The 13,602-nt window shown below is 46.7% G+C and overlaps 1 protein-coding gene across 1 annotated transcript in view; it reads right to left on the bottom strand.

The window, feature by feature from the left end:
• LOC134984194 (zinc finger protein 260-like) overlaps positions 1–13,602 on the bottom strand; it is a 69,403-nt gene that overhangs the window by 8,758 nt on the left and 47,043 nt on the right. The window contains exons 4-6 of the mRNA XM_063949824.1: positions 12,986–13,064; positions 12,769–12,866; positions 12,483–12,594 (exon numbers count right to left, since the gene is read on the bottom strand). Coding sequence (XP_063805894.1) covers positions 12,483–12,594; positions 12,769–12,866; positions 12,986–13,064 — 289 coding nt within the window. The remainder of the gene's footprint in view (positions 1–12,482; positions 12,595–12,768; positions 12,867–12,985; positions 13,065–13,602) is intronic.

The raw sequence follows: 13,602 nt of genomic DNA, 5'->3' as shown, positions 1-13,602 counted from the left end.
AAGAATGTCTGGGAAAAAGACTGTGTGTCCCTCATGTAACACTAAGTTTACACCTTCTCCAGGGTGGGGTGGGGGGCCTCTCCTGTGTACCCAGTGTTCTCTACCCTCACAAGGTAGTAGTATGCAGGAACCTGAGTGGTTAGACTCTTTCAAGGGAATGATTTCTAATATTAACAAAGAGTTAGCTGTTGCCAGACAGGAAAGGCAAACCCTGAAACAATCTGTAAATTATTATTTGGTTAAGGCTGCTGACCACAGACAGGCTCCTCAGCCCCCTCTGGTGGCCTCTCATAAACACACACTCCCACAGGTGTTCCAATCGGACTCTGAAATACTCCAATGACTTGGATGAGGGAGAGATAAATGTGGAAGATGACAATTCTCTGTCCCCGGGTGTTGAGGCCCCGATTTATTCTATTAGAGAAGTCCTCAACATTCCGGATAAGGAGACAGAATAAAAAGAGGAATTGTATGTTAATGTGAAACCAAAATCCTCTGCCACCTTTCCTATATCAAAGGAATTAAACTCCCTGTCTAAAGAGGCGTGGGTCAATCCTGACAAGAAATTCCAAACTCCTAAATGGTTAGTAAATTCCTTTCCTTTTCCACCTGAGGATAGGAAAGTGTGGAAGAATCCCCCATCAGTAGATACTTCGGTGTCCAGGTTGTCACGTAAAATAGTACTGCCTGTACATGGGGCTCTCTCAAAGACCCAGCTGACCACAAAATTGAGATTACACTCAAATCAATCAATTTATACAGCGGTGGGCGTAGCTCAACGGACCACTATAGCTTGCGGCTGGATTTCCAGGGCTATGGTAAAATGGTCTGATAATATAATAGAGGGGTTGGAATTCCTACCTCAGGATGAGATCATGACACTACTACATCATATCCAAGATGCTTCTAATTTTATGAGTGAGGCCATTAAAGAGTTATGTCTCATCAATGGCCGTGCTACAGCCATTACTGTCTCGGCTTGCAGGGCAATGTGGCTGCAACAATGGTCAGCAGATGCTTACTCCAAGAAAGGCGTGGAGAATCTTCCTTTTACAGGAGAGTGTCACAACTGAGGGCCTGAGCTGACGGGAGGCAGCCTCAGTTGTAGGGGCTGAGATGTACCGGAACCTGGGAGGTTGTATCAGACCCCTGGACATGTAAGTAACATGAGGAATAACCGCCCGCAGGTGTGACCATGACAACTTGAATAAAAGTCAATGATGTTTATTTATGACAAACTCCATGCATCACAGTAGCAGTAAAAGAAACATAAAAATCAGCAGAGAAATAATAATACAGTTCCTGGGTACTACAGGGTGGCAGGGGCCACAGAGCTCTGGTGGTATGAGACAGTTCTTATTATCTGCAAGTTGGAAAGTCCTTACCAGGCTCAACTGTAGCAATGAGGAAAGCCCAGGGTCGTACCAGCTGGTGTTCCAGGGAAAGCTGGACTGCTGTAGGTAAAATGCTGCTGTGGGTACTGGTTAGAACCAGACAGGTGTTGGCACGGAGTGGATACTGGCTGGAACCAGTTAAATAAAGCTTGAGAGCGATGCAATACAGATAAAATGTAGAATTTGAGAGCGGAGAAATAATAATACCGGTGGAGAGAGGTAAACTGCAGAAAGGACACCGGCCCTTTAAGAGAAGCTGTACACTGCTGGAAGCTGAGCTGGAAGCAGGTGATCGTTGTAGCTGGAAACAGGCGAGTCCAGAATGGATCGGAGAGTCAGGCTACACCGCAGATGGAATGCTGGTGCGGGTCTCTATAGCAGAAGTCTGGAGACAGGAGCTGGAACCTGGAAGACATTCACAGGAGAGAGACAAACTGGAACAAGGTTTGACAACCAAAGCACTGACGCCTTCCCTGCTCAGGTACAACATACTTATACCCGCAGCAAGGAAGGCATTGGCTAGGCAATTATGCAAATTAATAATACTGACAGCAGATTGGTGAATATGATCAGATGACAGAATCCAAGATGGCTGCGCCCATGCAGACACTTGGAGGGAAGTTTGGTTTGTAATCCATGTGGTCTGGAAAACAGTAATGGCGGCGCCGGCCACCGGAGACAGGAGACGCCAGGCTGACAGGTGCACATCCAACCACGCGGACACAGCGGAGGCCGCGGCTGACGTAATCGCCACTCTGAATGCAGAAGCTCAGGGACGGCGGCGGAGGCCGCGGGAGACGCCATGCCAGATGTATAAGGCGTACTGTGACTGCGTCCAGAGAGACAGGAGAGGATACGGGGATGTGCACATTAGGGTAACAGATGGGATCCGGTCCTGGAGCGCTGAGCCAGCCTTAGGAGGCATCTGATAGGTAAGAAATGGCGTCCAGATACCCGGATCGTGACAGAGAGGCCTTGTTTAGGGAAGAACTGAACAAGTGTATTTCTCAGGCTATGGTGGGCAAGTCTACATATCTACAGTCTGCTGCGCCTCCTGCTAGACGTCCCTATCCTAGGTCCTCTCTGCAGTCCTTTCGTGCGGCCAGATCAGAGGCAGAGCCAGAGGTGCCTCCAATGCTGCTAGAGGAAGTCAAGGTAAGTCATGTAAACCAGCGGCTGCTGGATCTCTGGACCTGGCCTCCGGATCCTCATCCACTAAGCACTCCGCATGGCAGTTGGCTCCAGCAGCAAGGCGACTTTCAGGTAGGTGCTGGCCTTCAACACTTTGTTACGTGAGTGAGGGATTTCATATCCCGAGGATACCAGCTAGAATTTCAAGAACTGCCTCCTCTCAGATACTTCAAGTCAGGCTTACCAGCTTCACCTGTAGCAAGAGTTGCCTTACAAGAAGCCATTCAAAAACTGCTTTCAACAGGAGTTATTGTTCTAGTACCTCCTCCGCTGCACACAAAGGGATTTTACCCATCTCGGCCATATTCATTCCAGGAGTGGACAACTGGGAAGCAGACTTCCTCAGCAGGCACGACCTCCTTCTGGGGGAATGGGGCTGTCACAACTGAGGGTTTAGGCTGACGGGAGGAAGCCTCAGTTGTAGGGGCTGAGATGAAGTTAAACCTGGGAGGTTTAATCAGACCCCTGGACATGTAAGTGCAGATTGATTACCCGAAGGTGTGACCATGACAACCAGTTTAAAATTCAAAATAAAAAAGTTTATTTAACAGACTCCGTGAAATGACAAGCAGCATTCAAGGTTAATCAAAGACAGTGGCAAATTACACAGTTCCTGGATCACATAACCATAGGAGGTATCTCAGAGCACTGGTAGGTATAGAACAGATGTAAAAGTCCTTTGATGGAATCACCTTACCAGGCCTGGTTGTAGTAGTGGAGATAGCCGAGGAACATGCCAGTAGTTGTAACAGGTGAATCTGTAACTTAAGTATGCTGCTGTATCAGCTGGATGGAACCAACCAGGTGGTAAGACACGGAGTGGATGCTGAGTGGAATCAGCCGGGTGATGAAACACAGAGTGGATGCTGAATGGAATCAGCCAGGTACTAAAGTCACGGAGTGGATGCTAGATGGAACCAGCCAGGTGATGAAACACAGAGTAGAAGATGTGAGATGCTAGTGAGCGTAGAAACAGAATAGCTGATAGATGATTACCGGTGGTAGTGGATACTGCTGGTAAGATAGGATCCGCTGGATCAGCACCGGTGTTTTGTAGAAGCTGGAATCTGTTTGGAAGCTGGCTGCTGGAAGCAGATAGTAGATAGCTGGAAACTGGACAGCCACGGAGGACTGTAGAGTCAGGCTGCACCGCAGGATGGAAAGCAGGTGCGGGTCTCTTTGTGGATGCTGGAGACAGGAACTGGAACCTGGAGAAACAAGCCACAGGAGAGAGAGACTGGAACAAGGCATGACTTTCAAAGCACTGACATCTATCTGGCCCAGACACAGGATACTTATACCTGCTGCTATGCAGGCATTGGCTGGGCAATTATAGAGATTCCAGAGACGGTGGATTGGAGGAATTGGAGCATGTGATCAAATCCAACATGGCTGCGCCCATGCTGGAACCTGGAGGGAAAACTGGTTTGAAATGAAATGTGCAAACATAGTGATAATGGCGGCGCCGGCCGCGGAGGACAGGAGACGCCAGATGACAGTTATATGCTGAGACACTTGGAGGGCAGCAGAGGCCGCGGTAGGCATGATACACTATACTGAGAACCTGCAACAATAACACAGGAACGACGGCGGAGGCCGCGGAGGACGGGAGACGCCATGTTGGATTCAAACATGGCGCCGCTGTGGTAGTGTCTCAGAATGACAGGAGGAATGTGCAGAGTGTTGACACAGATGAGATCCGGACTTGGAACACTCGGCCAGTCTCAGAAGACACCTAAACGGCAGGTAATGGCGTCCAGATACCCGGATCGTGACAGGGGCCTTCACCCTCAGGTGTTTCAACAACTGGATCACCGGTTGGGCTGTCCTTAGACCTGATGGCTTCTCGTCTCAACAGGAAGCTTCATCATTACTGGTCCAGAACAATGGATCCTCAAGTGGTGGCTGTGGATGCTCTGATGGCACCGTGGCCTTACTAGTTTGTGTACCTGTTTCCTCTAATCCCTCCAATTCCAAGAGTTCTAAAAAGACTCAAAGGGAAAGATTTCAGGCAATTCTAATTGCAGACCTCCGGGCTATGCTTCTGTCGATCCTCGAGGACCTTCTGCATCAAGAGCCGTTCGTCTATCCAGACTTACTGCGGCTACGTTTGATGACTTGGAGGTTGAGAGGGAGATTCTAGCCAGAAAAGGTCTTCCCTCCAAGGTTATTTCAATTATGAGGTGGTTACGTCCAAACATTACTACTGAATCTGCAAAAAATATGTTTCTTGGTGTGAGGGTAAAAGATATTCTCCTGTGGAGTTTCAACTTGGCCGTTTTCTGCTTTTCCTGAAAGCAGGCGTGGATTAGGTTCTATCAAAGTTCAGATTTTGTCTCTCTCCATCTTCTTCCAGAAACAGCTGTAGGTACTTCCGGAAGTACAAACCTTCCTGAAATGTGTTCTTCACATTCAACCACCCTTGATCCCTCCCATGGCTCCGTGGGATCTCAATGTGGTATTGAACTCTCTCCAGTCAGACTGGTTTGAACCCTGACAAAGGGTAGATTTGAAGTATCTAACTTGGAAGACTGTCATGTTACTGGCGTTAGCCTCTGCAAGACGTGTGTCAGAATTGGGGGCCTTATCGTGTGAGAGCCTTTACTTGATTTTTCAGGAGGATATGGCAGAGCTCAGAACTCACCTGCAGTTGTTGTCGAAAGTTATTTCGGCTTTTCACATTAATCAACCTATCGTGGTTCCGATACTGTCTGACACATCGGTCGCTCTGAAGTCCTTGGACGTTGTGAGAGCTTTAAAGATTTACGTCAAGAGGACCGCTCGTCATAGGAAGTCTGACTCACTGTTTGTCCTTTACGACACTACCAAAATTGGATGTCCTGCTTCTAAGCAGTCCATTGCTCGATGGCTCAGATTGACCATTCAACAAGCCTATTCTTCGTCAGCTTTGCCTTTGCCGACTTCTACCCAGGCCCATTCCACAAGGCCGGTGGGTTCTTCCTGGGCGGCTGCCTTGCAGTTGTGCCGAGCTGCTACGTGGTCTGGTTCGAACAAATTTGTGAAGTTCTATAGGTTCAATACCTTGGCCAGAGATGTCCTTCAGTTTGGTTAGGTGGTTTTACAGAAGTCTCAGCATTCTCCCACCCATTCTGGGAGCTTTAGGACTTCCCCATGGTACTAAATGTCATCCCGGTATCCCCTACGTACTAGGAGAAAAGGAATTACTGGTAGGTATTAAATCCCTATGTTTGCCCCCAAAACAGACTTGTTCATACGTTACCATCCCAGTGGACCTGGAGGGGGGAATATAACAGTGTGCCGAGCGCAGCGAGCCACGCGATGGGAGGCGGTACACTTACACAGTGTCCATGTCGACATTGACACACAAAAAACTCAGGTCGGTATTTTGCCATGTCAGCATTTAAAATGTCTGTATTGTGACTATGTCGGCATTTTCAACATGACGGTATAATGAATGTCGGTATTTTTGTCCGTGTCGGTATTTTGACTGTAGGACAATGGCTGTCGGGATTATGACCATCGGTATTGTGTCTAGCGGTAAATTGTACTGAACCCATCACTGATATTACTGCTGTATCCATCTGTCACCCTGATCCGGCCACACAGGAAGTACCCATGAGGGAAATGTAACTTACTGATGCTCTCTGTATTATATGACAGTCACTGATGCTCTCTGTATTACGTGGTGGTCACTGATGCTCTCTGTATTATATGACCGTCACTGATGCTCTCTGTATTACGTGGTGGTCACTGATGCTCTCTGTATTATATGACCGTCACTGATGCTCTCTGTATTACGTGGTGGTCACTGATGCTCTCTGTATTACGTGGTGGTCACTGATGCTCTTTGTATTATATGGCAGTCACGGATGCTCTCTGTATTATGAGGAGGTCACTGATGCTCTCTGTATTATATGGTGGTCACTGATGCTCTGTTTTATATGGTGGTCACTGATACTCTCTGTATTATATGGTGGTCCCTGATGCGCTCTGTATTATGTGGCAGTCACTGATGCTCTCTGTATTATATGGCAGTCACTGATGCGCTCTATATTATGTGGTGGTCACTGATTATCTCTGTATTATATGGCTGTGACTGATGCTCTCTGTATTATATGGCTGTCACTGATGCGCTCTATATTATGTGGTGGTCTCTGATTATCTCTGTATTATATGGCTGTGACTGATGCTCTCTGTATTATATGGCTGTCACTGATGCTCTCTGTATTATATGGCAGTCACTGATGCTCTCTGTATTATATGGAGGTCACTGATGCTCTCTGTATTATATAGCAGCCACTGATGCACTCTATTATATGGCTGTGACTGATGCTCTCTTTATTATATGGCTGTCACTGATGCTCTCTGTATTATATGGCTGTCACTGATGCTCTCTGTATTATATGGAGGTCACTGATGCTCCCTGTATTATATGGCAGTCACTGATGCGCTCTGTATTATATGGCTGTCACTGATGCTCTCTGTATTATATGGCTGTCACTGATGCTCTCTGTATTATATGGCAGTCACTGATGCTCCCTGTATTATATAGCAGTCACTGATGCGCTCTGTATTATATGGCAGTCACTGATGCTCTCTGTATTACGTGATGGTCACTGATGCTCTCTGTATTATATGGCAGTCACTGATGCTCTCTGTATTATATGACTGTCACTGATGCGCTCTGTATTATATGGCAGTCACTGATGCTCTCTGTATTACGTGGTGGTCTCTGATGCTCTCTGTATTATATGACTGTCACTGATGCGCTCTGTATTATATGGCAGTCACTGATGCTCTCTGTATTACGTGATGGTCACTGATGCGCTCTGTATTATATGACTGTCACTGATGCGCTCTGTATTATAAGGCAGTCACTGATGCTCTCTGTATTATATGACTGTCACTGATGCGCTCTGTATTATATGGCAGTCACTGATGCTCTCTGTATTACGTGGTGGTCTCTGATTATCTCAGTATTATATGTCTGTCACTGATGCTCTCTGTATTATATGGCAGTCACTGATGCTCTCTGTATTATATGGCAGTCACTGATGCTCTCTGTATTATATGGCTGTCACTGATGCTCTCTGTATTATATGGCAGTCACTGATGCTCTCTGTATTATATGGAGGTCACTGATGCTCTCTGTATTATATAGCAGTCACTGATGCACTCTATTATATGGCTGTGACTGATGCTCTCTGTATTATATGGCTGTCACTGATGCTCTCTGTATTATATGGCTGTCACTGATGCTCTCTGTATTATATGGCTGTCACTGATGCTCTCTGTATTATATGGAGATCACTGATGCTCCCTGTATTATATGGCAGTCACTGATGCGCTCTGTATTATATGGCTGTCACTGATGCTCTCTGTATTATATGACTGTCACTGATGCTCTCTGTATTATATGGCAGTCACTGATGCTCCCTGTATTATATGGCAGTCACTGATGCGCTCTGTATTATATGGCAGTCACTGATGCTCTCTGTATTACATGATGGTCACTGATGCGCTCTGTATTATATGGCAGTCACTGATGCTCTCTGTATTATATGACTGTCACTGATGCGCTCTGTATTATATGGCAGTCACTGATGCTCTCTGTATTACGTGGTGGTCTCTGATTATCTCAGTATTATATGTCTGTCACTGATGCTCTCTGTATTATATGGCAGTCACTGATGCTCTCTGTATTATATGGCAGTCACTGATGCTCTCTGTATTATATGGCTGTCACTGATGCTCTCTGTATTATATGGCAGTCACTGATGCTCTCTGTATTATATGGAGGTCACTGATGCTTCTCTGTATTATATAGCAGTCACTGATGCACTCTATTATATGGCTGTCACTGATGCTCTCTGTATTATATGGCTGTCACTGATGCTGTCTGTATAATATGGCTGTCACTGATGCTCTCTGTATTACATGGCTATCACTGATGCTCTCTGTATTACATGGCTGTCACTGATGCTCTCTGTATTATATGGCTGTGACTGATGCTCTCTGTATTATATGGCAGTCACTGATGCTCCCTGTATTATATGGCAGTCACTGATGCGCTCTGTATTATATGGCAGTCACTGATGCTCTCTGTATTATATGACTGTCACTGATGCGCTCTGTATTATATGGCTGTCACTGATGCTCTCTGTATTATATGGCAGTCACTGATGCTCTCTGTATTATATGGCAGTCACTGATGCTCTCTGTATTATATGGTGGTCACTGATGCTGTCTGTATTATATGGTGGTCACTGATGCTGTCTGTATTATATGGCGGTCACTGATGCACACTATTATATGGCTGAGACTGATGCTCTCTGTATTATATGGCTGTCACTGATGCTGTCTGTATAACATGGCTGTCACTGATGCTCTCTGTATTACATGGCTATCACTGATGCTCTCTGTATTACATGGCTGTCACTGATGCTCTCTGTATTATATGGCTGTGACTAATGCTCTCTGTATTATATGGCAGTCACTGATGCTCCCTGTATTATATGGCAGTCACTGATGCTCCCTGTATTATATGGTGGTCACTGATGCTGTCTGTATTATATGGCGGTCACTGATGCTCTCTGTATTATATGGCTGTCACTGATGCTCTCTGTATTATATGGCAGTTACTGATGCTCTCTGTATTATATGGCTGTCACTGATGCTCTCTGTATTATATGGCTGTCACTGATGCTGTCTGTATTATATGGCGGTCACTGATGCTCTCTGTATTATATGGCAGTCACTGATGCTCCCTGTATTATATGGCAGTCACTGATGCTCTCTGTATTATATGACTGTCACTGATGCGCTCTGTATTATATGACTCTCACTGATGCGCTCTGTATTATATGGCAGTCACTGATGCTCTCTGTATTATATGGCAGTCACTGATGCTCTCTGTATTATATGACTGTCACTGATGCGCTCTGTATTATATGACTGTCACTGATGCTCTCTGTATTATATGGCAGTCACTGATGCGCTCTGTATTATATGGCGGTCACTGATGCTCTCTGTATTATATGGCGGTCACTGATGCTCTCTGTATTATATGGCTGTCACTGATGCTGTCTGTATAATATGGCTGTCACTGATACTCTCTGTATTATATGGCGGTCACTGATGCTCTCTGTATTATATTGGTGGTGTGTTCAGTGCTATGGTTGAACAGAGTCTTTGAACTAATGGCCTACTTCATGTTTGCTTGCAGATGCAAGTGCAATTTTCTAGGTTACAGAATTGCTGATGTCCACTGGAGCTATCAAACACTCATTCACAGTTGTGTACACCAGATCTATAGGCAGGCCTATGGCCATTTTGATGGCCTTAAATGCTACTATGAGCTTGTCTCTGGTAAGGAAAGAATTCATTGAGGGCCCTAAAAGTCTAGAAAAACTTATAACTTACTGCCAAGAAGGACCTTTAGTCCCTTAATATCTTTCTGGGGCCACCCTAGATTAGAGCCCAGTAAGGGGTGGTTTTATTGCTTCCAGAGGCCTCTCCCGTCTAAGTAGTCAAAAGCAACAAACTTTAGGTTCACTGGTCTAGATGTTACTGCAAGAAAGTGGGCTGCTAAGCCCCAAATCTTTTGAATTTAGTTTTCCACTGACATTTCTGGTATCCTGGATATGTACCTGGGTAGGAGTGAATTGGAGCAAAGTTGAGGCATCTGCATCACCATCACTGTTTATGAAGGGGTCAAGTACTCTGCTTACATCTGGACTGTAGTATAGTTCATACAGGGGTTAAAGGTTTACATATGGTCTGGCTCTCTATCACGGTCTATGAAGAAGTTGCACGCCACAGATTAGTGATTCATTTAGATTGGGGATTATAAGGCCTAAAATCCTGACCAGATACGAGGAAATCAGGAGTATAATAGGGGCTGATGGCTCCTGATGTATGAGATACACCAGAGAGTGTGAGGAGGAGACTGGTCAGATCTCTGGGCTGGTAACACACAGTGACATGATGTGAGGGGAGAGCAGGAGTATAATAGGGGCTGATAGCTCCTGATGTATGAGATACACCAGAGAGTGTGGGGAGGACACTGGTCAGATATCTGGGCTGGTAACACACAGTGACATGATGTGAGGGGGAGAGCAGGAGTATAATAGGGGCTGATGGTTCCTGATGTATGAGATACACCAGGGAGTGTGGGGAGGAGACTGGTCAGATCTCTGGGCTGGTAACACAGTGAGATGATGTGAGGTGGAGAGCAGGAGTATAATAGGGGCTGATGTCTCCTGATGTATGAGACACACCAGAGAGTGTGGGGAGGAGACTGGTCAGATCTCTGGGCTGGTAACACACAGTGACATGATGTGAGGAGGAGAGCAGGAGTATAATAGGGGCTGATGGCTCCTGATGTATGAGATACACCAGAGAGTGTGGAGAGGAGACTGGTCAGATCTCTGGGCTGGTAACACACAGTGACATGATGTGAGGAGGAGAGCAGGAGTATAATAGGGGCTGATGGCTCCTGATGTATGAGATAAACCAGAGAGTGTGGGGAGGAGACTGGTCAGATCTCTGGGCTGGTAACACAGTGACATGATGTGAGGGGGAGAGCAGGAGTATAATAGAGGCTGATGGCTCCTGATGTATGAGATACACCAGAGAGTGTGGGGAGGAGACTGGTCAGATCTCTGGGCTGGTAACACAGTGACATGATGTGAGGGGAGAGCAGGAGTATAATAGGGGCTGATGGTTCCTGATGTATGAGATACACCAGAGAGAGTGGGGAGGAGACTGGTCAGATCTCTGGGCTGGTAACACAGTGACATGATGTGAGGGGAGAGCAGGAGTATAATAGGGGCTGATGGTTCCTGATGTATGAGATACACCAGAGAGTGTGGGGAGGAGACTGGTCAGATCTCTGGGCTGGTAACACACAGTGACATGATGTGAGAGGGAGAGCAGGAGTATAATAGGGGCTGATGGGTCCTGATGTATGAGATACACCAGAGAGTGTGGGGAGGAGACTGGTCAGATCTCTGGGCTGGTAACACAGTGACATGATGTGAGGGGAGAGCAGGAGTATAATAGGGGCTGATGGTTCCTGATGTATGAGATACACCAGAGAGTGTGGGGAGGAGACTGGTCAGATCTCTGGGCTGGTAACACACAGTGACATGATGTGAGAGGGAGAGCAGGAGTATAATAGGGGCTGATGGGTCCTGATGTATGAGATACACCAGAGTGTGTGGGGAGGAGACTGGTCAGATCTCTGGGCTGGTAACACACAGTGACATGATGTGAGGAGGAGAGCAGGAGTATAATAGGGGCTGATGGCTCCTGATGTATGAGATACACCAGAGAGTGTGGGGAGGAGACTGATCAGATCTCTGGGCTGGTAACACACAGTGACATGATGTGAGGGTGAGAGCAGGAGTATAATAGGGGCTGATAGCTCCTGATGTATGAGATACACCAGAGAGTGTGGGGAGGAGACTGGTCAGATCTCTGGGCTGGTGACACACAGTGACATGATGTGAGGGGAGAGCAGGAGAATAATAGGGGCTGATGGCTCCTGATGTATGAGATACACCAGAGTGTGAGGAGGAGACTGGTCAGATCTCTGGGCTGGTGACACACAGTGACATGATGTGAGGGGAGAGCAGGACTATAATAAGGGCTGATGGCTCCTGATGTATGAGATACACCAGAGAGTGTGGGGAGGAGACTGGTCAGATCTCTGGGCTGGTAATACACAGTGACATGATGTGAGGGGAGAGCAGGAGTATAATAGGGGCTGATGGCTCCCGACTCCCCCACTGGGCAGATACATTTCCCTCATTAGTCTGTACTGACAGAGGAGGGTGTAGGATAAGATATTGTTGTAGTGACAGAACAAGGAGGATATATGACTATTAACTGTAATAAGTGTTTATCACTCACCTGTGCTGATATCTGTAGGGATCTCCTCCTCCTTACACTGCTGATCACCCCTCACATACGTCTCTTCTTCTCCCTCTGTATCTTCTGCCTTTACGTCAGACAAACCTTCTACCTAAATAAACCAAAAAAACAAACAAACACACACACACTATAATGACATTTACATACAGTCAGATTAGACTGAGGAGAAACAGTATAATATCAGTGTATAAGACACACAGCTCCTCTACAGATCATACAGTGACAGTCACTTTGGTATATTGGGGAGACCCTAAATCCCACCTACCTGATCCTCCTGTGGGATCCTGTGATTCTCCTCTGTACAATCCTGGGAATACAGAGGACGGGGACATCTCTCTGGGGTATCTCTGTTACTGGGCCCATCTGTAGGAGACACACAGTGACTGAGTACAGTGTATATATGTGATTATCAGATGATGTGTGTATATAGGGTGCCCCCATACCTGCTCTCCCCTGTACAATACATGACAGTCTCCTCTTACCCAGTGATGTGAGGGGCCGGTGATTCTCCATCATCACGTCCTTGTACAGACTCCTGTGTTCCTCTATATACTCCCCCTCCTGCATGGAGACATAGACAGTGACATCCTGACACCTTATAGGAACCTGACACACACAGTGATACAGTCATCACCCAGACACATCCCCCGGTGTTACTGTATAATGTCCCATTCCCAGCAGTCACCTCTCCAGTCATCACCCAGACACATCCCCTGGTGTTACTGTATAATGCCCCATTCCCAGCAGTCACCTCTCCAGTCATCACCCAGACACATCCCCTGGTGTTACTGTATAATGTCCCATTCCCAGCAGTCACCTCTCCAGTCATCACCCAGACATATCCCCTGGTGTTACTGTATAATGTCCCATTCCCAGCAGTCACCTCTCCAGTCATCACCCAGACACATCCCCCGGTGTTACTGTATAATGTCCCATTCCCAGCAGTCACCTCTCCAGTCATCACCCAGACACGTCTCCTGGTGTTACTGTATAATGCCCCATTCCCAGCAGTCACCTCTCCAGTCATCACTCAGACACGTCCCCTGGTGTTACTGTATAATGCCCCATTCCCAGCAGTCACCTCTCCAGTCATCACCCA

This window comes from Pseudophryne corroboree, assembly GCF_028390025.1.
Source record: "Pseudophryne corroboree isolate aPseCor3 chromosome 3 unlocalized genomic scaffold, aPseCor3.hap2 SUPER_3_unloc_4, whole genome shotgun sequence".
NCBI lineage: Eukaryota > Metazoa > Chordata > Amphibia > Anura > Myobatrachidae > Pseudophryne > Pseudophryne corroboree.
Note: the sequence above shows the minus strand (reverse complement) of the source record. Positions and strands in the feature narration are given on the sequence as shown.